Below are 27,555 nucleotides of genomic sequence, written 5' to 3'. Positions count from 1 at the left end.
TAATACATAATCATTATAGAAGATGCCAACACAGAAACAAACAAATCAACACTTAACTCCTACTACATAAAGATAGCCAGTTAATTTAGCATTCCAGATATATTTCTACATGCACCAAACAAAATAAACCTATAATTCTATATGAATGTAGCTGACCACGGTGTTTACAACCTGCTTTTTCTTCCTTTACTCATAAGATTCTGACATTTTTTAATGGCAATGAAAACAATTTCCCCTTTATGGCTTCATTGTATTTCATCAATTAAATAGATATTGGCACATCTGTAAAATCTCTCTACTAACTTTAGGTTCCTTCCAATTTTTTGCCACTACATTCAATGGAGATTACGTTCCCACACATGCATCTTTATACAACTGTGTGATTGATTATGCAATCATCCACTTATCTGGTTTTAAGAAATTTATTCTAGGATAAATTGTATTGATAGGATTTCTAGGTCAAATATTTGAAAATTTTTGCTACATACTCCAAATTTATAGTCATAAAAGTTGTACTAACTTTACCCTTCCACAAATACTACATGAATAAGTTAATTTTGTTACAGCCTTAGCCAAAAACTGGGTGATCTTTCTTCTCTGTTTTGTAATCTAAATTTGAGCTGCATTTCATTGATAACTAGTGAGGCTGAACATCTTTATATTTTCTTCATTTTTCCTGTCTATATTGAATGCTCAAGCATTCTTTTTTGTCTATTTTTCCCATAATCCAAATGGCATTTTAGTCTAACCTGAAGACTGTGACCTCCTTTACAAGTTGATCGGTCATTACAGTTCTCATCTTGGCAAGAACTTTTTTGCCCATTACAAATACACAAAAGGCTGAAGAGCTGTTGCTCTGATTCCCTTCAGCTTCAAAATGCATCTTACCTGATCTACCCCTTGTGGAGATCTCACACGTCAGTCGCTTGAAATATTCTGGTAGATCAGCATAGTCATTTCCATAGGAGATGACTTTAATCCCCTTGTCCAGCATGTTTTCTCGAAGCTTTTTGAATTCATCTACGTCTCCTCTCCGAACCAGCATGAAATGTTCTAGGTCAGATTTATGCTTGACAGCCTCCAGGAAAAGGGCCTGGAAAGTGGTGTCATCCACAGTCCAGCCACAGCCCAGGAAAAGAAATGACTTGTTTTCGTAGAGTTTCTGAATCTCTCTCTTCAAGGAAAAGATACAACATATTGACATTGTGAAGATACACACAAGGCAGGTCTGAAACAAGAAAGTCAATGCTACACTGAGCAGGCTGTGATGACCAATTCACCAAGACTTAAGTGGTTGATAGGTCCCATCAAGGAGTGTGATCTCTTGCTTATTGCTATAACATGATGATTGGTCTAAAATTTTATCTTTACCTGCCATTCTTCTGTAGGCTCTCTAATCAGCGTTTCATAGAGCTGGTATTGGTGTACTGGTCCAGTAGTTTATTTTTTACTTTTTATATATTTTTTGAGATGGAATCTCACTCTGTCATCTAGGCTGGAGTGTAGTGGTGCGATCTTGGCTTACTGCAACCTCCACCTCCCCCTCCCCAGTTCAAGCAATTCTCATGCCACAGCCCCCTGAGTAGCTGGGATTACAGGCATACACCACCATACCCGGCTAATTTTTGTATGTTTAGTAGAGTTGGGGTTTCACCATGCTGGCCAGGCTGGTCTGGAAGTCCTGACCTCAAGTGATCCATCTGCCTCAGTCTCCCAAAGTGCTGGGATTACAGGTGTGAGCCACTGCACCCGGCCAGTAGTTTATTTTATTTTTGAGACAGAGTCTCACTTTGTCACCCAGGCTGGAATGCAGTGCCATGGTCTTGGCTCACTGCAACCTCCACCTCCCGGGTTCAAGCGATTCCCCTGCCTCAGCCTCCCAAGTAGTTTGGGATTACAGGCACCTGCCACAACACCCAGCTAATTTTTGTATTTTTAGTAGAGATGGAGTTTCACCATGTTGGCCAGGCTGGTCTTGAACTCCTGACCTGAAGTGACCCACCCTCCTTGGCCTCCCAAAGTGCTGGGATTACAGGCATAAGCCACCACACCTGGACTACGTTTTTTAGATTTATGTGTTCAGAGGTCATTAGTCAAAGAGCAGGTCTTCATATATCTTACTCCTTCCGTTTCTGGGCCATATTTGCCTTTTTTGTCTTAAAAACTGAATCATGAATCACCGGAGAAGATAATTCCATCATGGGATTTGCTCAAGCAAAGGTGTCTGATACTTAGAACACCAGTGTATATATATATATATGTGTGTGTGTGTGTGTATGTACATACACACACACACACACATAAACACACACACCACAGAAATGACTTTGCCTAAGGTATCAATGTCAGAGATGGATGCAGTTACAGCAGATGCTGGGAAAAAATGGGTTAAAAAAAAAGTCCCTTGTGCTTTAGACAATACATTTTCTTGGTTTATGTTTTACCTCATCATGTAAAGATGCTATTATTCTATGTGACCCAGTCCCGAAAATAGCATACAAGATTCTCAGAACTGGGTGTTAGTGAATACTTCTGGTTTGAACATGTTTATCTGAACAAGTCAAAAATGTGCATCCCAAAAGATCAATAAACTTTTCATAAAAAATAAATGTGAATAAGTGTGGTTAATTCAATATAAACTCATTGCCATTTAGAAAATATACTCTAGGCTGGGTGCAGTGGTTCACACCTGTAATCCCAGCACTTTGAGAGGCCAGGGTGGGCAGATCACGAAGTCAGAAGATCGAGACCATCCTGCCTAACACGGTGAAACCCTGTCTCTACTAAAAATACAAAAAATTAACTGGACATGGTGGCATGTGCCTGTAATCCCAGCTACTTGGGAAGCTGAGGCAGGAGAATTGCTTGAATCTGGGAGGCGGAGGTTGCAGTGAGCTGAGACAGAGCGAGACTCCATCTCTAAAAATAAAAATAAATAGAATGTATGCTCTAGTAGTGGTTGGTTTGTAAGAAGCTGCCTCAATTATTTCTGGCATAGAGAGAGCTGTTAATAAACCAAATGGACAGGGCGTGGTGGCTCACGCCTGTAATCCCAGCACTTTGGGAGGCTGAGGTGGGCAGATTACAAGGTCAAGAGATAGAGACCATCCTAGCCAACATGGTGAAACCTTGTCTCTACTAAAAATACAAAAATTAGTCAGGCATGGTGGTGCCTGCCTGTAATCCCAACTACTTGGGAGGCTGAGGCAGGAGAATTGCTTCAACCCGGGAGGTGGAGTTTGCAGTAAGCCGAGATTGTGCCATTGCACTCCATCCTGGGCAAAAGAGCAAGACTCCATTTTGAAAAATAAAACAAAAATAAATAAACCAAATGATCCAAATGACAATGAAGGGTACTAATATATCCTTTGTATGTGAAGATGATGCCAATGATGGCAGGCCATCTGCTGGTTGTCAATTAAGTACAAACAAGGATGGTAGGGTTTGACACCTTAAGAGAACTTCTACATCTCCTAGGACAGCATGTGCACCCACAAGTTAAGCACAGGAAGAATGTCTGACTTTCCAGTTTCTTTCCTTTTTTAGAGACAGGGTCTTGCTCTGTCACCCAAGCTGGAGTGCAGTGGCTCCAGTCAGAGCTCACTACAGCCTTAAATTCCTAGTCTCAAGTGATCCTCCTGCCTCAGCCTCCCAAGTAGCTGGGACAGTGTACACCATGATGCCTAGCTAATTTTATTTTTTGTAAAGACAGACCCTTGCTATGTTGCCCAGGCTGGTCTCGAACTCCTAGCCTCAAGCGATCCTCTCTCCTTGGCCTCCCAAAAAGTATTGGGATTATAGGCATGAGCCATTGCTCCTAGCCCCTGATCTTCTGTTTTCACTTAATGAAAAGAAGATGTTCCCCTTTAAGACCTATGGCATATTTAGAGAGACTTCCCAGGAAGGAGTTCCTGAGACCAGCAAGATCAGCCCCACTCACCATGACTTCAGTGTTCCTGAGCACGTTCTGATATCCCGCTGGATGAAGGACAATGCCACTAGGGTTGGTGTAGACTCCATGAATATGCAACACGCTCAGCTTCCGCTTCTCCTGAGCCCACTCTAGGACCTGCACAACACACATATAGCCCAACCAGCTTGACAGGGCTGAGCACTTGTTTAAAGGTCACAATGGGCAAGAGGCTGTTTTGAAGACTAGACTTCTGATGTAACTCTCCAGCTTCATGATATAGGACAAGAATGCAAAACCTGATGTAGTCTAAGTTTCCACTTCAGGAATGACTGTCAAGAATGACGGCAGCAAATTTGGTGATTTCTCTTTGAAAGTAACAATCAAAAATTAGAATTTGTCATAATTTGCAGAAACAACAGGGACCCTTTCCACTGGTGACATGCATGAGAGCTATGGACAACTGCTTCAGTGTTCGCCCCAGGAAATCAAGCCTCTGCATCCAGGCCTTGTGTGGCCCCTCACTGCAGTGACTCCAGGCTAACCACATGGCATGCTTTTAGCCAGTGGGGTACTAGCAAACACACACAAGCAGAAGCTTGGTAAGTGTTGGCACAAGAAGTCTTACTTCTCTTGTGTTACTTTTAGAATCCAGCTGCAATGTGAAGAAACTGAAGAAGCCTGGGCTAGCCTGCTAGGACGTATATGGCCTGGCCAACTGCTTGCACCAACAGACATGGAAGTATGGTCCTCTTACATCACTCAGCCCTAGTGCGGCCATCAGATGTCTGCAGGTATGTGAACAGGCTGCAAAACTCAGCAGAAGAAATGCCGGCTGAGTCACTGAGCCCAGTTCAAATGGCTAATGTACTTTATCATGGTGAGATAAGATATTTATTATTATAAGCCACAAAGTTTCAGGGCCATTACTTGTACAGCAATAGATAAGTGACAGAAAAATCATTTCATCCACCTCTGAGGAACCTAAAAGGCTGCCAGTGAAGAACAATCATTTAGACGACAGTGAATGCAATAGCCACCTGATTCCATGGCCCCGTTTTCCCAAGGACTGGAGAGAGCACACATTTATTCTTATCACATTTTAAAGAAATAGACTATGGATTAGGAAAGTAGCCAAGAGGCATAGAGATTTAGAATTTGAATATTACTAGGCCCCGTTCTAACTACCAGTCAATGTCTTCAACCAATAGACTGCAAGACTGCCCCTAATGTGGGCTAAAAATACAACGTAAATCTGGAGGCCTAAGGATGAAATGAGAAGGAAAACATCAAATCTGACAGACATCCTCAGCTTTTAAAAGGCCGTTATGCTTCTGATATCCATGAACACACTAGGTCATAATCTCTGGAAATTTTATTACAAACAGCATAGAAGCTACTTGAGCTGCTAGTTTTAAAATTTCAATCATTTATCTGTTCGTTTGTTTATTTATTTTTAGACAGAGTCTCGCTCTGTCGCCCAGGCTGGAGTGCAGTGGCACAATCTTGGCTCACTGCAACCCTGCCTCCCGGGTTCAAGTGATTCTCCTGCCTCAGCCTCTGGAGTAACGAGTAACTGGGACTACAGGTGTGCACCACCACACCCAGTGAAATTTTGTGTTTTTAGTAGAGACTGGGTTTCACCATGTTGGCCAGGCTGGTTTCAACCTCAAGTGATCCACCTGCCTCAGCCACCCAAAATGCTGGGTTACAGGCATGAGCCACCGTGCCCAGCCTATTTATTTATTTTTGAGACAGGATCTTACTCTTGTCACCCACACTGGAGTACAACAGCATGATCACAGCTCACTGCAGCCTTGACCTCTTCAGCTCAATTGATCCTCCTGCTTCAGCCTCCTAAGTAGCTGGGAATAGCTGGGACCACAGGCACACACCACCATGCCCAGCTAATTTTAAAATTTTTTGTAGAGACAAGGTCTTGCTATGTAGCCCAGGCTGGTCTCAAACTACGCTCAAGTGATCCTGCCATCTCAGTTTCCCAAAGTGCTGGGATTAGAGGCCCGAGCCGCCTTGCTCAGCCCAGTCATTTATTAACCAAAAAAATATTTACCAAGCACCTAAATCCATCATTTTTGAGACATGAGGGTTGTATTTGAGCTATGAGGGTAAGAAAGCCCAACATGATGCCTGTCCAAGTGAAGTTACTATTCCTATGGGGTAAGCAGTCAGAAAACAGATAAACAGCTAAGATAAAAACTGCACCAGGTATAATCCTAGCACTTCAGGAGGCTAAGGCAGACCGATCACCTGAGGTCAGAAGTTTGAGACCAACCTGGCCAACATGTTGAAACACTGTCTCTACTAACAATATAAAAATTAGCCAGGCATGGTGGTGGGCACCTGTAATCCCATCTACTCCAGAGGCTGAGGTAGGAGAATTGCTTGAACATGGGAGAAGGAGGTTGCAGTGAGCTGAGATTGCATCATTGAACTCCAGCCTGGGTGACAAGGGTGAGACTGTGTCTCAAAAAAAAGAAGAAAAAAAAGCCAAAAATAGTCCCCAAAACTGCAAGTTATACTAGGTGCTACAAAGGAAATGGACAAGAGACTGGATCAAAAAATAAGCATCCAATTTAAATAGGATGGTCAGAGAAAGTCTCTCAGGAGGTGATCCCTAAGTTGAGAGTTATAAATGAAGAAGGAGCTGACCACACAGAGCATAAGGGAGTAGGTAGAAGACATTTGGGCCAGAGAAAACTAGTCTTCCTGGGGCAACTTTTCTCTAAATTCCATTTGCTTTAAATCCTGCCTTCAAGGTCAGCAAAACCACAAGAGTGGTACTATTACAACGACCACTCTGGCAGAGGCAATACTGTGGTACTAAATGCCAGTGGTCGAATCACTTATCTAGTCAACTCTACTTAGCTGGGCTCTAAATTGGACATAAAGGCTGATTCCTGAGGAAAATAAATTATAGAATGAAAATTACAAAAGTCACAGAATAGGACAAATAAGACTTTAAGAACTCATCTCATTAGCTGACACACATCAACATCTATAATTCGATTATTATGGTAGGTACAGTAATGGGCTATGCTAAAAGAAGTCTTCGGAGGTCCACTAAACATTAACCTCAATTCAGCCATCGCTTGGCTTGGAAGTTGCTCTTCCAATCAGTATAAAGTACTTTTCAGACATTTCCAACAGATGCCATAAAAAAAATGTGTCCTAAGAACTCTAAATCAGTATTATCAATATTACACCACTCAATATTGTCAAGTGCTAAAGAGATCTTACAGTTCAAATGACTTCCCCAATCTTGCTTTAAAACTGGGTGATATTATCAGAAGTCATAGATCTGAACACTTTTAAGTTCTACACATTTTACTGTGTATTGATTTGATCTTTAAAAAGAAAGAAAAAAGAAAAACCAAAAATCCAACCAGGGAAAAAAATTTTCCTTTCTAGCTCTATATAAATACTAATATACCAACTAGAAAACAGTTTTTCTGATGAAGATACAATCCACTAGCCTGAAAAAGGGACCAATGCTTTACGTTTTACCTTTTTCTCATCAGTAAGGTCAAGGGATTCAAGCTGTTTCCCCTGATCTGCTGCATACAGTTCCAGGAGATTATCAAAATTTGTAGTTAATACAAGGGCTCCATTTTCCATCAGGTGGAGAACTGACTGAAGTAGCTGTTTTCCAGAATCTTCCATTTTTGACTCCAAGTCATCAAATACTTCATATAAACAGTCCTTGAAAAATGTGGATCGAACATTACTGGTACGCTGAGGAGGGATTTGAAAAAAGAAAATTAGTCCAAAGTCCTTTGGTAAGTCACCTGTTTTAGTTACAGTAGTAAATTTTTCCTTCATTTTTTTTTTTTTTTTTTTTTTTTTTTTTAAAGACAGGGTTTCACCATGTTGGTCATGCTGGTCTTGAACTCCCGACCTCAGGTGATCTGCCCGCCTTGGCCTCCCAAGTGTTTGGACTACAGGCGTGAGCCACCACACCCGGCCAGTAGTAAATTTTTAAAGAATATTTTGTATTCAAAGCAGAGACAAAACATTATCTATCTCATAAGAATGTAATCAGGAAGATGAGATGATACATGCCAAGTGCTTAGCACAATGCTTAGCAGGGAGCAAGTGATCAACGAACACTACTATACTTACGCAAAGAAGCGTAAGCTTCCTAAAGTACGCATTTTTATAGAATGAAGAAAACAAACACGGCCAAGGGATGTGAATTTACCGTTGGTATTAAAGGGAAGCTGGGGTATAAAGCAGAGCAACAACTACCCTCTCATCAGGCACCAGGTAAGAAGGCAACACTTTCTGTTCATCTTTCCTTATTTAGGAAAGCGCCACTGAAACACAGCCCTGATTGTGGTTTAGCATCTCCTTTTCTAATCCTGGGTGGTTTGTACAACTGTTATGAATTTAGGAAAAACCGCTTAACTTCTACATGCTGTAATTCAGCAGTTTGTTCATAGGTTTATTATAAAGACTATCCAGTATACAAAAAAGGTTAACATAAACAATTTAATCCATTTTTAAATTAAAAATTTGTATTTTGCAACTGTTAAAACACATCAAATACCAATCAGTTCTAAGAATCTACTTGTCTTGTTTTGCAGATGTGAGGTCTGGCTATATGGCCCAGGTGAGTCTTGAATTCCTGGGGTCTCAAGTAATTCTCCCACTTCAGCCTCTGAAAGTGTTGGATTTATAGGTATGAGTCACTTTTCCAGACCTCCTATTTCCTAACATATGGTTTACTTAAATAACTGCTTTTCAGATTCATTTTGAATACATGTAAATATCTCTGAGTACCAATGAGGAACTATAATACCAACTTCAGGTGGGAGGCTGGCTTTACGACTGAAAAGACCAAGTGGTCCTTGGGACGAAGAGAATTCAAAATATCTGATCCCTAGCCTGTCCATGAAATACCATTTGTGAGGGTTTGAATTGGTCCCCTCAAGTTCATGTGTTGGAAACTTAACCCCAATGGAACTGTTGGGAGGTGGGGCCTAATAAAAGGTGATCAGGTCACGAGGGCCGTGCCTTCATGAACTGATTAATGTCATTATTAAGGCAGTGGATTTGTTATCCTAAGTGCACTGGTTATAAATGCGAGTCTGGGCCGGGTGCAGTGGCTCACACCTGTAATCCCAACACTTTGGGAGGCTGAAGCAGGTGGATCATGAGGTCAAGAGCTCGAGACCATCCTGGCCAACATGGTGAAACCCTGTCTCTACTAAAATTACAAAAATTAGCTGGGCATGGTGGCGTGCGCCTGTAGTCCCAGCTACTTGGGAGGCTGAGGCAGGTGAATCACTCGAACCTGGGAGGCAGAGGTTGCAGTGAGCCGAGATTGTGCCACGACACTCCAGCCTCGCAACAGAGCGAGACTCCATCTCAAAAAATAAAAATAAAAAAAGTGAGTCTGGCCCTCTCTTGCTGACCTCCCTCTCTCCATGTACTACCTTCTGCCATGTTATATCCTGGCAGGAAGGCCTTTGCTAGATGTGGCTCCTCTCTCTTGAACTTCTCACCTTCCAGAACTGAGCCAAATAAATTTCCACTGTGTATGTTTCTAACAGTGAAATGCTCAGATAAGGATCTGTTTCCATGGAACCACCTAAGCAGATTCAGAAAACATTTCAATTTGCCAAATTCTTTTCCTAATTTGTCCAAGTATTTTATAAAATTATCAAGTCTTTAATCATACCTATCAAGTAAATCATAAATAAATGGAAAGTATTTTCACCATGAGCACAGAAGTAAAAGAGTCCTTTTGCCTGGTGAGGACGTGCTCATAGTTTCCCTGGGCTCTGTCGATCACCCTTCCTCCTGCATCTACCACTAGACAGACTTTTCCATGTACCCCTATTGTGAGTGGGTTCACAGATTCTCTTGACGTGCTAAATAGATGGAACACCTATTTAGGCTAAGGATATGGGTCCTGGCTTTCAGCTTTTGTCCATTTTCATTACATCATGACTATAAATAATTATATGACATATTAATTAGGTACAGGCAACTAACTAGGGACAATGCAATTTAACTGGATGAACAATCTGATCAGAAGCAAACAGTGAAGGATCTGTAACTCTAGTTACCGACTCTTACTCATTCAAGAGTCAACTTCTGGGCAAGGTGGCCCATGCCTGTAATCTCAACACTTTGGGAGGCCAAGGCTAAGAGGATCTTTTGAGCTGAGGAGTTTGAGACCAGCCTGGGTAACATACCAAGACCCCATCTCTGCAAAAAAATTTAAAAATCTGCCAAGTGTTGTGACACACGCCTGTGGGCCCAGTTATTCCAATGGTTGAGGTAGGAGGATTGCTTGAGCACAGGAGGTCGAGGCTGCAGTGAGCCGTGATTGTGCCACTGTACTCCAGCCTGGGCAACAGAGCAAGACACTGTCTCAAAAATAAAAATAAATAAAAATAAAAAAGACAACTATTATTGAAGGCCAGAGTCTTCTTTAGATTTGCTATAAAAAATATGGTGCTCCTTTCATGTCTACCCAAATCACAAACCCATTTGTCCTATGATCTAGCAGTCCCATGTATCCTACAAATACAATTTCAAACAAATGAAATGGCACATACAAGGTTATCACTGCATTATTATTTGTAATAGCGGAAGATGGAAACAAGGCAAGTATCCCTATATAAGAGACCAGTATGCCTGAGTACCCATATACTGGAGAATGAGATGGAAAAATCTTCAAGCTATACTGTGAAGTAAAACAAATTGCAGAACAGTATATCTAGAATGCCATCTTTTGAGCTAGGGGATAGAGGTTGTAAGATAAGAATAAATATAGTCCCCCTTGCATGTATCTGCAAAAAGAAACACTGGAAGGCTATATGAAAAAAACTCGTAAGAGTAGTAACCTATGAAAGGTGGGTTTTGGGAGAAGAGAAAGATAAAAGACCTATGTGGGAGTTGGAGGTCTCGATATAAGACACCTTTTTAATAGTGTTTGGACTTCTGCAATGTGTATAAACAATAGCTATTCAAAAAAGCAAAATTAAGTTGAAAATTAAATAAAGAATACAGTAACTTCCTTGGTTTTATTAAACCTTTTTGTGCTTTATAACTTCTTTTGTACTTTGACTCACACACACAATCAATACATACTATATTTTAACACCAGTTTAATTATTACACACACAGTTAAAAAGGTCTCGGTATACAATTCCGTAATCATGGGTGTGGGACACATTTTCTCGCTTCTAAGAAAAAGAAATACAAAAGGTCAAAACCTGGGGAAAAATCCAAGTCATTATTTTAGCTAAATATCTTTTAGTCCTATTTATGTTACTAAATCCCACATATCAACATAGGAAGGAAATATGCTTAGGTAACTGCATTGACTTCCTCAGATTCAAAATAAAAGTTTTTCTGTTTTTTTGAGACAAGGTCTGGCTCTGTCACCAAGCTGGAGTACAGTGGCATGAATATGGCTCACTGCAGCCTCAACCTGCTGGGTTCAACCCGGCCTCAGTCTCCTGAGTGGCTAGGACTACAGGTGCATACCACCACGTATGCTACTTTTTAAATGTTTTGTAGAGACAGGGTCTCACTACGTTGCCCAGGGTGTTCTCAAACTTCTGGCCTCAAGCGATCCTCCTGCCTCCGCCTCCTATGTAGGTGGGACCACAGGCTTGCACCACCACATTTGGCTAATTTTAAAATTTTTGTAGAGGTACGGGGGTCTGACTTTGCTGCACAGGCTGGAAAGTCGTTTTCTCTTAAAGCAGATGACCCTAGAACTAAATTTCCCACCAGTAGCCTTTATAAGCAAAGACAAAGGAATGAAAACATAAACAGGGAGGTTCAGTAGTCAAAAGGAAATGCCAAACTCCCACACAGCTACTAAGGAACTTTCCCCATTCATCCAAAACAGTGATTTTCATTTCCTTCTGCCCTGAAACTTAGTAAAAACAAGAAATAAAAAAATTGTGTGGTGGCTCAAGCCTATAATGTCAGTCTTTGGGAAGCTGAGGCAGGCAGATCACTTGTGCTCAGGAGTTCACCACCACCCTGGACAACACAGGGAGACCCCATCACTATTTAAAAAAAGAAAAAAGAAAAAAACTTTGTTTCCGCCCCCAGGGTTATTAACATTTCTAGTGCATCTACTATGTGCCAGACATTTTATATACATCATCTCACCCATCCTTCACAAAGCGACACAAGGAAGTAATATTCCAGTTTCATAGGGTGCAAAAACAAATGTTGAGAACTTAAAAAATTTGTGCAGGGTTCCAGTGCATTTAAGTGACAGATTCTGATTCTGAAACCCAAGCTCATTGCACTGAATTCTATAATCTCATTTCCCTGGTATATATTAAACTGGCTCAGTAGATGGGCCTGTTAACCCTGCCATAGTACTGCTGAGTTTATACTATTAGATTTGATTGTTTTCTTTTTAATATGGACATTTCCAAACATACACAAAAGTTAGAAGAGTACATATAAAACAAAATATAACTCCAACACTTCTCAATTAAAAATATTAATTCCTTAATATTAGTGTTCAAGATTCCCCTAAATATATCACTTTTATTATTAAGTTGTAATAGTTTTTTTATATATTCTGGACACTAGATTTTTGTCAGATATGATCTGCAACTATTTCCTTCCATTCTGTGGGTTGTCATTTCATTCTTTTTTCTTTTCTAGAGATGTGGGTCTCACCAGTACAATGACATGATCATAGTTGACTGCAGCCTCAAACTCCTGGGATCAAGTGATCCTCCTACCTTAGCCTCCCGAGTAGTTGGGATTACAGGTGCAAGCCACTGTGCCTGGCTCTCTTTTCACTTTCTTGATGACAACCATTACAGCACTTAAGTTTCAAACTCTGATCATGTCCAATTTATCTAGTTTTCTTCTGTTGGTTGTGCTTTCAGTGTCAGATCTAAGAATCCTTTGCCATGCTGCCTTAATTACCGTGGCTCTAGTAAGCTTTGAAATAAGAAAATGCGCGTCTCTCTACTTTGTTCTTTTTCAAGACTGTTTTGGCTTCTCTAGGTCCCTTGTAATTCCACATTAAGTCTTAATAGTTTTTTTAGAGACAGGGTCTCACTATGTTGCCCAGGCTGGAGTGCAGTGGCTATTCATAGACACGATCCCACTACTGATCAGCATGGAAGTTTTGACCTGCTCCATTTCCAACCTGGGTTGATTCACACCTCCTTAAGCAACCTGGTGGTCCCCTGCTCCTGGGAGCCCAGAACTCCTTGCCTCAAACACTCCAGCAATCCTCCTGCCTCAGCCTCCCAAGTAGCTGGGACTACAGGTGCATGCCATGGTGCCTGGCTCCATATGCATTTTAAATCGGTTTGTCAATTTCTACAAAATCAGCAGCTGGGATCCTACCAGGGACTGTGCTTAACTGTAGACTAATTTGCAGAGTATTCCATCTTAATAATATTAAAAGTTCTGATCCATGAACACGGCATGTCTTTCCATTTATTTAGATTTTCTTTCATTTCTTTAAATGTTTCATAGTTCTCAAACTGTTAAGTTCTGCACTTTTTTTTTTTTTTTTAAGACAGAGTTTTGCTCTTGTTGCCCAGGCTGGAGTGCAACAGTGCAATCTCTACTCACTGTAACCTCTGCCTCCCAGGTTCAAGTGATTCTCCTGCCTCATCCTCCAGAGTAGCTGGGATTACAGGCGGCCACCACCATGCCCAGCTAATTTTTATATTTTTAGTAGAAACTGGGTTTCACCATGTTGGCCAGGGTGGTCTCAAACTCCTGACTTCGGGTGATCCACCTGCCTCAGGTTCTCAAAAGTGCTGGGATTACAGGCATGAGCCATCACGCCTGGCCTCTCTGCACTTCTTTTGTTAAATTTATTCCTATTTTATTGTTTTTGATGCTAAGTGGGAAATTTTTTAATATTTGATTTTAGTACTGTTCATTGCAAGTATATAAAAATACTATTTTTATGTATCGATCCTGGATCCTTCAACCTTGCTGAACTTGTTAGTTCTAACAGAGGATAACCTAGGATTTTCCATAGACGAGATCATCTCATCTGCAAATAGAGGCAGTTTACTTCTTCCTTTCCAATGCGGATTCCTTTGATTTCTTTTTCTTCTTGCCTAATTGCCCAGTCTGGAACATCCAGCACAATGTTGAACAGGAGTGGAGTGGGCAAACAGCCTTGTCTTGTTGCTGATCTTAGTGAAAAAATGCAGTCTTTCAGCATTAAGTATGCTATCTGTGAATTTCATATATATATTGTGTTGAGGTGGTTTCCTTCTACTGTTTGCTGTTATTCCTTCATCTGTGGAGTGTGTTTTGTTTTTAACTATAAAAGAGTGTTGAATTTTACTAACGTGCTTTTTCTGCACCTATTGAGAAAATCATGTGGTTTTGTCTTTTTATTCTATTGATATGATGTATCATAATGATATACAGGTTTTTTTTTTTTTTTTTGAGATGGAGTCTCACTTTATTGTCCAGGCTGGAGTGCAGTGGTGCAATCTTGGCTCACTGCAGTCTCTGTCTCCTGGGTTGCAGCAATTCTCCTGCCTCAGCTTCCCAGATAGCTGGGATTACAGGCACGTGCCACCATGCCCAGCTAATTTTTGTATTTTTGGTAGAGATGAGGTTTTGCCATGTTAGCCAGGCTGGTTTTGAACTTCTGACCTCGGGTGATCTGCCCATCTCAGCCTCCCAAAGTGCTAGGATTACAGGCGTGAGCCACTGCGCCTGGCCTGATGTCAAATCAACCTGCCATTCCCCAGAAGCCTCTGATTTCCTCATGGGTACTACATTCAGTCTGGTTGTATTTTTTGAGGATTTTTGTGTCCATGCTCCTAAGAGATCTGGGTTGCTATGTAGTTTTCTTTTTTTTTGGAGACAGAGTCTCATACTGTTGCCTGGGCTGGAGTGCAGTGGTGCCATCTTGGCTTACTGCAACCTCCACCTCCCAGGTTCAAGTGATTCTCCTTGCCTCAGCCTCTCAAGTAGCTAGGATTACAGGTGCCCGCCATCTGTGAGTTGTTTTCACTCTTTTGGTATTATGAACAATGGTGCTATGAACATGAGCGTACAATTCTTGCATGAAATATGCTTTCCATTCTTTTGGGTATATACTTATGAGTGCGATTGCTGGGTCATATAATCACTGTTTAACTTTCTGAGGACCTGCCAATCTGCCAATCTGTTTTCTTTTTTTTTGAGACGGAGTTTCGCTATTGTTACCCAGGCTGAAGTGCAATGGCGCAATCTCGGCTCACCGCAACCTCCACCTCCTGGGTTCAAGCAATTCTCCTGCCTCAGCCTCCCGAGTAGTTGGGACTACAGGTGCGCACCACCATGCCCAGCTAATTTTTGTATTTTTAGTAGAGATGGGGTTTCACCTTGTTGACCAGGATGGTCTCAATCTCTTGACCTTGTGATCCACCCGCCTCGGCCTCCCAAAGTGCTGGGATTACAGGCTTGAGCCACCGCGCCCGGCCCAGAATCCTGATTTTTAAGACAGGCCAGGCACAGTGGCTCATGCCTGTAATCCCAGTACTTTGTGAGGCTGAAGCAGGCAGATCACTTGAGGTCAGGAGTTCGAGACCAACCTAGCCAACATGGTGAAAACTGTCTCTACAAAAATACAAAAATTAGCTGGGCATGGTGGCACACACCTGTAATCCCAGCTACTCAGGAGGCTGAGACAAGAGAATCGCTTGAACCAGGAGACAGAGGTTGCAGTGAGACAAGATTGAGGTATTGAACTCTAGCCTGGGGAACAGAGGCAGACTCTGTCTCAAAAAAAATAAAAAAATTAAGACAAAGCAAGACAAGGAATCCTTTTATCCAACTCAGTTTGGTAAAATAAGGTACAATTCCTCATAAATATTTTGAGTTAATGCCTCTAAAAAGAACATTAAGAACTGGTTTTGTTTCATCCATAAAATGATAACATTATCTCCAATCTTTGTGGGGTTCCATATAAGGCATGGATGCCACAGAACACAGCTTTTACAGTAGCGAGTGTAGAAAAAGTAAATTCAACACAGTGGAAATTTGTACCCTCTCATAGATACACAGTGAAATGCGGTTAAGCCAATTACCCTGAATGGAGTCCACAAATAGACATGGTGCAGAAGAGCCAAATCTTATGCAAACTTACAAGCTGTAAATGAATATCCATGTTATATTTGGCATGCTAGTTGTGACAGCCAAATCATGCTAGGTACGATAGTCAAATTTTAGGAAATTTCAAATACTGTGGCACACATGAGGGTACTCACAGGAGAGAGTTTCTGGATAAGGTCATGGGCAACATGGACAAGGTTCTTGTCTTCATGGAGACATTTCTGAAACTTTTTACTCTCTTCATCTTCTAAAAGATCAAAATCAATGGCAGCATCCAGTAAGGCCTGAATTAACCCCTTCCAGGATTTGAGGGCTGGAACTTGAGGTGCAACTGCAGCACTGATGCCTGTTCCAATGACTAGCACAAGTTCTCGAGGCTTCTTAGTTTTCAGGCTTGGAAGCAGCTTCCTAAAAAACCAAAACAATATGAGGCACACAGAAAGACTGTCTGACTAAAGGTATAGTTTTTAGCTAACTTTTACAATTGCAGAGATGACCGATACCAGTTTTTGACACTTTTCCAAAGCAGTTTAAAGAAAATGACCAGAATATTGTGTCAGTGCTTGATGAAAAATGAGTAATAAACCTATTTTAGGAATTCTAAAACCAATCTTAAAATCAGTTTCCTGCTTCATAGTCCCTCTCTCAACCTAAGAAATTCCATTAATATTAGGAAAAGATCCAAACAGATTACAGCTCAGCTGATTTCTGCCAACTAAATTATACTTTAAACCAATGTTAAATTTCAAAAGAACACATTTGATTTGTACTCTAGAAAAAGAGAAAAGAACCTCAGGACAAATTAAATTCCTATTACTGAGAAATGTCAAACAGATGAAAGAAAGACAATAAAAAATTTAACTCCAAATTTTGTAAACACTATCCTCAGGCCAAAAAAAAAAAAACGAGAAAAGAAAAAGTGGCCAATAGAATTCTGAAAACACAGGAGCCCCACATACCTAAATAAAGACGTAACTATTCAACAGACATGACAAAAAGTGAAAAGCATTCCTTTCTTACCATGATAAGCATTGAGAGATTTCTCTGTTCTGAGGCCCATATGTGAGATAGCATGGGTGCAAGTTTTTGCTTTCGTTCCCTTCTTTTTCATTCTGGACACTATCCCCGCTCAAATGTTCCTTTAATTTTTGCTGATGGCATGTTCCCCTCTCCAGAAAACTGCTTTTCCCCAATCTTTTTGTCCAAATAATAAAATGGAGAGAATCAGCATTTTGGCATAACCCAAGAAAGGAATAGTACTTTCAAGCCTTGGGAAATCTAGTTCTGGGGACACGGCCTCTAAAATTACTTTCTCTATTCCAAGCTTCTGCATTCAGTCATTTCTCTATTCCAAGCTTCTGCATTCAGTGCTAGGATTACAGGTGCCTGTAATCCTAGCACTTTGGGTGGCCAAGGTGGGTGGACCACTTGAGGTCAGGGGTTCGAGACTAGGCTGGCCAATGTGGTAAAACCCCATGTCTACTAAAAATACAAACATTAGCTGGGCATGGTGGCACATGCCTGTAGTCCCAGCTACTTGGGAGGCTGAGGCAGGAAAGAAAAACCACTTTGTAACAGACACTATGGCAGTCACTAGTGACATATCTATGAGCAAAATGGAGTCCCTGATCTTGAAAGGTTAGTCCACTAGAAAAGACATAGATATTAGAAGCAAATGATGAAAAATGAGTTTCAGTTCAGAGCAATCAAGATAGTCAAGCATACACAAATACACACACACATAGAAAATTTTAGGAGTCACAAGATCTATAAATAGTGGTTAAATGGGATGGGGAGAATAAGGACTTTTTTAGTTTTCATTTTATCCTGTTGCACTGATTTTTTTATATAACATATAGATTTGAGCTATCATTCTTCCTAATTAAGACCTCCAGTTTGGCAAGGTACAGTGGTTCACACCTGTAATCTCAGCACTTTAGGAGGCTGAGCTTGAGCCCAGGAGTTCGAGACTAGCCTAGGCAACTTACTGAGACCCCATCTCTACCAAAAGAAAAAAAGAAAAAAGGAAAAGAAAAGAAAAAGAACATTAGGCACATCTGTAGACCCAACTACTTGGGAGGCTAAGTTCATGGGAGAATCGCTTGAGCCCAGGAGGTTGAGGTTGTAGTGAGCTGTGTTTGTGCCACTGCATTCCAGCTTGTGTAACAGAACAAGACCCTGTCTCCAAAAAAAAAAAAAAAAAAAAAAGACTTCCAGTTAAAAACAAAAAAATTTAACAACTGTGTTTTATTATTGTTTCTTCATAAACTGCTAAATAACAGTCACTTTTTTTGAGTAGGTATACACACCTAAAAAGTAGGCTAGGTAAAGATAACAGCAGACAACAGAGGTCAAAGGGCAACAAAATTTTACAAGTTGTAATGCAAAAGCCGATTTCCTTGGTAGAATTTTGGGAATGTTCAGGTACATATGAAGGTAGAGGGGCTGGTGGCTAAAACAGGAGAATCAGTTACAAGCCTTTAAGAGTTGCAACTGGAAGCAGACTGGAGGTTTCCCTTCTACAGAGGTTGACCAGAGAACACTGCACACAGCTGAGGGTGATGATTAAAAGTCTGTACATAAAATATAAGATTTCCCCCAACTATCCTCATAGGAAGCTTTTCAGACACTAGGAATCAACCCTGTACCTGTATCCCACACCCCATCCAGTCAGGAAATGAGGATTTCTCTTTCAGGAAAATGGCAAGTATGAGATGAAAAATCTGTAGATTCTGTTCAGTGGGAATTCCTTAACTGTATGTAGAGTCTGACCAAGCCCCTTATTTATGTACATACAAATTCTTCAATTAGCGTTTTTTTTTTAGTTTGTTTTTTTGAGACGGAATCTCGCTTTGTCGCCCAGGCTGGAGTGCAGTGGCGCAATCATGACTCACTGCAACCTCAACTCCAGGGTTCAAGTGATTCTCTTGCCTCAGTAACCCAAGTAGCTAGGACTACAGGCATGTGCCACCACGCCCAGCTAATTTTTGTATTTTCAGTAGGGACGGGGTTTCATCATGGTGGCCAGGCTGGTCTCAAACTTCTGACCTCAACTGATCCACCTGCCTCGGCCTCCCAAAGTGGTGGCATTACAGGTGTGAGCCACCACGTCCAGCCTCTTCAATTGGCTTTTTAGTGTTTTCTCTTAAAAATGGGCAGACAGACAAGGGTCACCTCACATTTGAGGAAAGATCCCAACATAACAGTTACATCAAACAAACTAGCAGGTAGAGAGAAATTTAAAGGAAATAAGAGACAGTATGGGAAAGAGAAAAAAAATTAAAAGGAAACAATGATATCCTCACATAGATTTTTTAAAAATTGGCCAGATCGGGTAGCTCATGCCTGTAATCCCAGCACTTTGGGAGGCGGAGACAGGAAGATCACTGGAGGTCAGGAGTTTGAGGCCAGCCTGGCCAACATGGTGAAACTCTGTCTCTACTTAAAAAAAAAATACAAAAATTTGCCAGGCGTGGAGGCGCACCCTTGTAATCCCAGCTACTCAGGAGGCTGAGGCAGAAGAATCACTTGAACCCAGGAGGCAGATGTTGCAGTCAGCTGAGATCGCACCATTGCACTCCACCCTGGTGACAGAGCAAGACTCCAACTCGAGAAAAAAAAACCTGCATCTGTGAAACATAAAAAGAGTGCCATGAAAAACAAACAGGCAAACAAAAAGACTTCATAGATTAAAAATATAACAACGGAAATTTCTTAATCCACAAGATAAAACAGAGAAAACCTTAGAGAAAGCAAAATTTTAAAAAATGAGAAGGGAGAGAAAAATTAAGAAACATGTAAGACTTAATCATCTGAGTAACAAGAGCATTTTTTAAAAATATGGAATAGAGAAAATATTGTAATGGAAAATATCAAATAAATAATACAAGTCAACTTCTCCAAAGTGAAGGTACCAGTTGCCAGCTTTAAAGAGCTGTCCAGTATCTAGATTCATGAGAAGATATATCACTGTGAAATTTCAGGTTACTGTGAATAAAATAATGATCCTTAAAAGTTTCTAATGGACCAAAAAAAAAAAAGGGAAAAAAGGTCATATAATACAAAGAATTGGGAATCCGAACAGAGTGACTATTTTGGCAGGAATATTTAGATGTTAGCAGAGAATGAATGAGATACCAAAAATTCTATACTCAATCAAACCATCAAATAAATGTAAGTATATGATAAAGACATTTTCAAATATGTCCAAAAGTTTTCTCCTATGGATCTTTACTTAGGCTATGCAAGGATATGCTTCAGAAAAATGAAGGAGTACACCAAAAAAGAAGACATGAGATCCAGCAAACAGAAGATGGATACAGGAGAGATGTAAAGGAAATTATCAAGATGAACGGAAAGGGAAATACCAAATATTAGCAATGCAACAGGCGTGGAGAACAAGCATCCAGAGTGGACTAGCGTCCAGAGGGAAGAATCCATGGCACAAACTAGCAGGTTACTGGTATGTTTCAGTATAGCTAGGAGATTTATTCTTCTGTCAGAGCATTTGAGAATACACTGAAAGCAAGCAATCAAAGAAACAAAAAGACAGTCTAACATCACAGGTGAAAAAATGGGCAACAAAGGAAATATAACCATTATGCATTAGGCTCAGCTATGAATACTATTTATATAGTCATAATAATGTAAATATTAAAAGTGGATTGAACCAAACACTGTTATATAAACATACAAGGACATGGGAAGAGTGTGCGGAGTGGCAATACAGGGGGAGGAGTCATGAGAGCAAAGTGGGCCTTATATTCCATATTCGAAAATCAACAAAACCGAAAAACTAAAAAGCAGCAAGATATATATATATAATTTTAAAACATGGCAGTCAACATTAGAAGAAACAGATAAAGTTGAAAGTGATTATCTCTGAGGAGGGGTGGACTTTGAAATACTGATTTTAAAAAACTGTGTACCTGTATTACCTTGATAAAAAATAAAAATGAAATCCAAAATAAAAATAATTTAATTTTTTATATAAACATCAATACTGATTAGTGAAAACAACTGATATAGAGGGTAGACTGGCTATTTTTCTTTCTCTCCCACTAATGGTAATTTACTCTGTTCTCTGATTCCTTTCTCTTATTTACCTGGGCTTTTTGGTGGGAGGTGCGCCATCATTGAAGAATCCAAAAATCCCGTCTATATCAGAGGCCTGGCTCCCTGTAGAAGCCATCCAGTTTCTAAAATAGATTAAACACCACGGACCACAATTAGATCTGTAAAGTATACCATCCAAAATAGCACATACATTAAACAATTTTAAAATGCTGTATACCCTTAAAGGTGTTTTGGAGGTGCCCCTACTTAGCAGAAATTTGTTAATTAATGAACAGTCCAAACAAGGAATTAAATTAGTCTAAAAGAAGTAACCTAGAAGTTACAGGACTTCGGTGCTCCATACTACTATCTTGCTTCTGTTTTTGAAGGCCTACCCCCAAGTTCCCACCAAACAGTGTCAACTCAAGTCAATTACTGGCCATCACCTTGCAGAACTTAAGAAATAACAGTTATTCTCCCATAAGATGAGTTTGCTGAAGGCTCAGGGGATAAAAACCACCCACAAATAAGTGTGTTAATAGTCCCCAATTATCCACTTACTCTCAGCTGAAGAAATTATTGAGTTAAGAACAGAACAATCAATACTAATTTGCTGAATAACACACATTCCCTGTTGTTGGACAATGGTGACCTCGCAGCCAGTGGGGCATGTCTCTCTAAACATGAAGTGGACTTTAAATGAAGCCACTGTGATAACTGGTAAAGCTATTATCTAGCAAAGATGTATGAAAAATGATCAATTACGTTCGGGTACTGGAATAACTGGCAAAAGTAAATAATTAGCATGGATTAGAATGAATACTATAAAGCTTTAATTGCTCAAAACTTTAGCAAACTTGCTAAATCTAAAAACTGAATTTAAAAATAGCAATAATATTTTAAGCACACACATAATATAGAAGACAAGACATACTACCACCATCTGGGGTGTTTTAGTACATTTCATTGCCAACATACAGAACTGAATTACTAATAATTATTGGAAGTTTGCTGTCTTATTAGAAAGCCCCCCTCCCCCTCTTTTTATTGGATACCAGGTCTTGCTCTGTTGTCCACCCTCAAGTACAATGGCACCTTCTTGGCTCACTGCAGCCTCGGCCTACCAGGCTCGAGCGATTAACCCACCTCAGCCTGGGACTACAGGCACTACCACTATGCACTACACACTACGCACTACCACATCTGGTGAAATTTTGTGTTTTTTGTAGAGAGGGGCTTCTGCTATGTTGCCCAGCTGGTCTCAAACTCCTGAGCTCAAGTAATCCTCCAGCCTTGGCCTCCAAAAATGTTGGGATTACAGGCAGGAGCCACTGCACCCGGCCCAAAAAAAGCCTTTTTCTTTATTAAAACATATTTTTTGTGGTATACAGAAGGCTCACTTCCTCACGCCACAGTCCATCACACATAGTGGAATTCTTCTTTAATATCATAATCATAAGGAAAATAGAAATAATAAAATCACAGTAGTGAATAAAGAAGTAGATCATCTTTCTAGTCAAATCTTTGATTCTGTTGGTGAGAAAGTCGGGGCTCAGAAGATTGATGAGTCACTTATCTCAGTAAATCTTGCCTTAATTCAATCATGTGGGATTTTTTTTTTGAGACAGAGTTTCACTCTTGCTGCCCAGGCTCAAGCGCAATGGTGCGATCTCAGCTCACCATAACCTCCGCCTCCTGGGTTTAAGTGATTCTCCTGCCTTGGTCTCCTGAGTAGCTGGGATTACAGGAACATGCCACCATGTCTGGCTAATTTGAATCTTTAGTAGAGATGGGGTTTCTCCATATTGGTCAGGCTGGTCTCAAACTCTTGACCTCAGGTGATCTGCCCATCTTGGCCTCCCAAAGTGCTGGGATTACAGGCGTGAGCCACCGCGCCCGGCTGGGATGTCTGCTAAAAGTACATATATTCTTGAAAAGAAAGTCAACTAATTAAAAAAAAAGTTTGTTTCCAGGCTCTACTCCAAAACTACAGAATCAGAATCTCCAGAATCTCCACAAGCTTCAGAATCTTCCTTCAAACAGGAAACACCTAAATAAGATGCAAACTTAATTTTTCTACAATGCAACAATTTTGTCAAAGTAGGATGCACATGAGGTATACCGTTAAGCCTTCTTCCCTTAAGTGAATAACTTATTACAATCTAGTAACTTCCCAGTTTGCTTATACCAATAGCCAAGTTTTAACTGTCCTTAAAATATTTTTATAAAGTTTTCATTTATGTGAGGTCATTTCCTATTCTAAAGTCAATGCTCTAGATTGGTGAACTACTGATAGAATGTGCTTTCTTCTGCCACACACAGGACAACCCATCAGTTTGGGGGTATATATATTTTTAAGTACACAGGAAAAAACTTAGGTGACTAAGTCCTTTTCTTAAACATGGTTCTATAAATCCATCATCTAAACAGATGACACCCAAGGAAAAACACTGTATTGAGAGAGATGAAAATAAAATGTAGAGGGAAATTAACGCTTATTAAGTTTTGAAGATGGATATCTTCAGAATTCAATGCTCAATTCATCTACTAAACCAGTTTACAAACTCTTACCACATGCCATGGACTATTTATAAATATTAACTCGTTAATCTGCATAACCTTAAGAGGCACTATTATCACCTTATTTTACAGATGAGAAAACCAAGGCACAGAAAGCTTGGGTGCTTAGTAGTACTAGTATTCAAACCATGGCAACTCTGCCTCCCAAGTTCAAGTTCTTAACTACACTACTGCTAAACAGGAACTGCTAACTGGAACATTTCAGATTTTCGATTTTTAGATTATGGATGCTCAACCGGTAAGTATAACGCAAATATTCCAAAAAAACCATAAATCCAAAATACTTCTGGTCACAAGCATTTCAGATAAGGAATAATAAACCTGTATTAACTTTTCAGCCTTTAAATAAAAAAAAAACTTAAAGTCCAAAACTATCAACAAAGGAGTGCCTGCATTCTAGAAAGCAGATTTACCTGAAATAGTCTGAAGTAATCCTTAATAGTCACTTCTTAGCTAGGCACTCCACTGATGCAATCTTGGCAGTCAACTATATTCAGAAGCTGGGAAAACTCTCCAGTGACAAGCACTATTTGTTACGTATTTCTTACCATCACCTATCCACCAGAGCCTAGATTTGTCATACCATTTTCTCCTGGAAATTATGTAAGATCATTTTTGCTGATTTCTGTTTCTGCCGGATAGTCAATTCATGATGTCTAGACCTGAATATTGAGCTTTCTGACTTCTTTACACAATCAACTTTTCTGAAGGCCCATTCCATCTCCTATTACTTTAAAAAATTAAATAGAGTCAATTGCTTCTGACTGAGAATGTTTAGGGTCTTCTGATTCAGGTACTGAATGAGAAGTAACTGAATATGCCTATATTATATCCAATCATATACTCATCCTGTTTTCTAACAGAGAAACATCTTTTCTTTAGCCTAAAGGCTGCCTCAGGTGATACAATCTCACATGTATACCCCAGTGGCACATAAGCATAAACTATATTTTGTTCCTTCTAGAGTACTGTTTTTAGAAAAAAAAAAATCAATTTAACCCTAAACAATATGCAATTATTGCTAAAGAGCTTCACAGTTAACTTAACATGCATCAACAAGTTCACATTTTAATTTTTTTTAAGTAATCATGGTTTTCTCTCTGTTTTTTTTTTTTTTAATAGACTAAGCCTCACTCTTGACCACCAGGCTGGAGTGCAACGACACAATCTTGGCTCACAGCAACCTATGCCTCCCGGGTTCAAGCAATTCTCCTGCCTCAGCCTCCTGAGTAGCTGGAATTACAGGCACCTGCCACCATGCCTGGCTAATTTTTATATTTTTAATAGAGATGGAGTTTCACCATGTTAGCCAGGCTGGTCTCGAACTGCTGACCTCAGGTGATCCGACCACCTCTGCCTCCTCAGCCTCCCAAAGTGTTGGAATTACAGGCGTGAGCCACCACTCCCAGCCGAGTTTTGATTTTTGTGGGACTTGCTATGTATAGCAGAAGTGGAAAATGTTTTTCTGCCACAAGAAAACAAAGTCAATTACCTGTGGCAGTGTCTTCATTACTTCAATTACTGCTAAGCCACTGATAAATCCTTCAAGGCCAAAAGAGTAGTACAGCAAAATAAAAGTCAGATACTTGGTAAAAGCTGAGAAAAGCAACAGTGATCTCACAAACAGAAATGCTAAGGCTGAAGTCTTCATATGAGATAGAACACTTGTACTTGGAAATCTGTCAGCTTGGCAGGAATATAAAATGCTTACATCTCTGGTGGATGGAAAAGGGAAAAAGGCGAATGTTCTAGAAAAAAAATCCCAAAAAAACATGATAAAAGGACAAGAAAAAAGAACTGCTTATCCAAATGAAATTGTTTGTACACAGCAGAAGACCTGTGGACTTGGAAACATCAAGGAATCCCAGCAGCTCTTGTTTTCACAGCATCTTGGTGCTAAAAAGATAGCAAGCGCTGGGCTTTCCTTCACTGGAGAATCAGAGTAAGGCCTCCCAGCCCACCTTCCTCATTCTGAGCTAAGTTTCTCCTGTGTCTCCAGTGCATAGTCCTCAACTCAAGCAAGTGACATGCCAGAAGGAGCTCAGAGTAATACGTGTGGGTATATTTACAGATGGAATTAATTAAATGGAAGAAAAAATTCTAATTTAAAAGAATTTTGCCTGGAAATAAAAGATCTGCAATTACCAGCTTGAGAAAGTGGCACGTTTCTTGCTGTAAAACGATCAGCTGTATTTACAGCAGGTTTCCTCCACCCGCTTTTAAATAAAACATGACTGGAATAAAGAATAGATTATTTATCTAGCATAAACACAGAAAAGGGTTAACTTCATTTCTTAAGGGAAAAGAATCATCCTCTGACTTGAGAAGAAACCAAACCTTTCTAATTGGACTAATTCCCAACATATCTGAGTTTTTAGCAACTATCAGGTTTGGAAGGAAAGAAAAGATACCCAGTGTAAAGTACCACAAAAGAGTACTACTCAACAAGCTTTTCGATAATTAACAAATTAAATAAAATAGTAAATACTTTGGTTGGGTGGTTAATGAATTCAGTTCCATATGTACACTGCAGACTTTCCCATCAGTGGATAAAGCAAACAAGCTCACTGTTTCCTCCATCTCAGCACACAGAGACAGGAATCACGTCTAGCTGTGCCAATATCTGATTCCTCTGTGGATCCCAGTCTTGATCAGCTCCTACTTTTATCCCTTAACATGCCTGACACCCTCTTCCTTCTGTCAGATAAGATCTATATCACACTCATTTCCTGAACATGTGCTTTAACGGAGTCACTGATGAAATGCCAGACTGATGCCACTTCTTCTTGACATTTTACAAGCAAACAATTACCCCTATCTGAGTAATGTAAGGAGAAGGACCTCACCAGAGGAAAGGTTTCTGAAAGACCTTAAGGATTGAGAAGAATAACTCCAAATTCTAGAATGCCCTTTAACTTAAGTCCCCAAATAAACCATACTGGTGGTATTCCAGGTTCAAGAGCTCAGATGTTGGTTGTTATTTTCTATTATAAAGCTAAAGTAATGCATATGTATAGATAGGGAACAAAAGTGTTTCAAGAAACAATGAACGAATTAAAACCTAATTTGAATTAGAAGTTGGTGAGTGGAGGTGGTGATTTTACCGTGCAAAGAATGATAACTTCTTTCTTTGTCACTGCTTTTCCTCCTGTGCAGCTTCTGAGAAGGTATACCCTGAAAATAATGACACATGTTGCTAAGGAAGGAGACTTTAAAAATACCAAATATTTCCCAGAGATCAAGTAGTATGATCATACAAACAATTCCATCACAAATGGCAGAAGTTATTCGTTAAAAATGAAATCAAGTAACTCTTTAAAGGCAAGATGACTCTTTAAGGACTCTAGGGAGTACTTAACAACTGAATTTCTACTATGAAAATAGTGTTGATTACCTATAATACCCTCAGCTTACTTTTATGCCAACAGAGTAAACACAATACACTCTGTACAAATGCAGATTTTTCCAAGTCTAGAGCATTCCAGAAGATGCCACCATTATAAAGGATATTCTCTTGAGTTCAAATTTGACAAGTCTTAATGAAGGGAAGACTTTTCTGTCACAAAAATCAAAGCAGGCTGGGACATGGTGGTGTGCGCCTATAATCCCAGCTACTCAGGAGGCCGAGGCAGGAGAATCACTTGAACCTGGAAGGCGGAAGTTACAGTGAGCTGAGACTGTACCACTGCACTCCAGCCTGGGTAACAGAGCGACACTCTGTCTCAAAAATAATAATAATAAAATAAATAAATAAATCAAAATGGGCTGGGTGCAGTGGCTCACATCTGTAATCCCAGCACCTTGAAAGGCTGAGGCAGGAGGATCACTGGATCTCAGGAGTTCGAGATCAGCCTGGCCAACATGGCAAAACACTGTCTCTACCAAAAATACAAAAATTGGCTGGGTGTCGTGGC

The 27,555-nt window shown here is 40.1% G+C and overlaps 1 protein-coding gene across 22 annotated transcripts in view; it reads right to left on the bottom strand.

Annotated features, from left to right (window-relative positions):
* FAM118B (family with sequence similarity 118 member B) overlaps positions 1–27,555 on the bottom strand; it is a 49,284-nt gene that overhangs the window by 5,033 nt on the left and 16,696 nt on the right. For 7 of the 22 annotated variants that reach the window (XM_035265022.3, XM_078339794.1, XM_078339799.1 and 4 more), the window contains 6 exons: positions 26,746–26,815; positions 21,112–21,204; positions 16,162–16,414; positions 7,436–7,663; positions 3,941–4,069; positions 889–1,174 (listed from right to left, as the gene is read on the bottom strand). In XM_035265022.3, the coding sequence (XP_035120913.1) occupies positions 889–1,174; positions 3,941–4,069; positions 7,436–7,663; positions 16,162–16,414; positions 21,112–21,197 (982 nt within the window). In that variant the 5' untranslated portion in view covers positions 21,198–21,204; positions 26,746–26,815. Of the gene's footprint in view, positions 1–888; positions 1,229–3,940; positions 4,070–7,435; positions 7,664–16,161; positions 16,415–21,111; positions 21,205–26,745; positions 26,816–27,055; positions 27,080–27,555 lie in introns of those variants that run through there. The other 15 variants (XM_035265014.3, XM_035265021.3, XM_078339798.1 and 12 more) reach the window with 6 other exon arrangements.

This window comes from Callithrix jacchus, chromosome 10 (genome assembly GCF_049354715.1).
Source record: "Callithrix jacchus isolate 240 chromosome 10, calJac240_pri, whole genome shotgun sequence".
Taxonomy (NCBI): Eukaryota; Metazoa; Chordata; class Mammalia; order Primates; family Cebidae; genus Callithrix; species Callithrix jacchus.
Note: the sequence above shows the minus strand (reverse complement) of the source record. Positions and strands in the feature narration are given on the sequence as shown.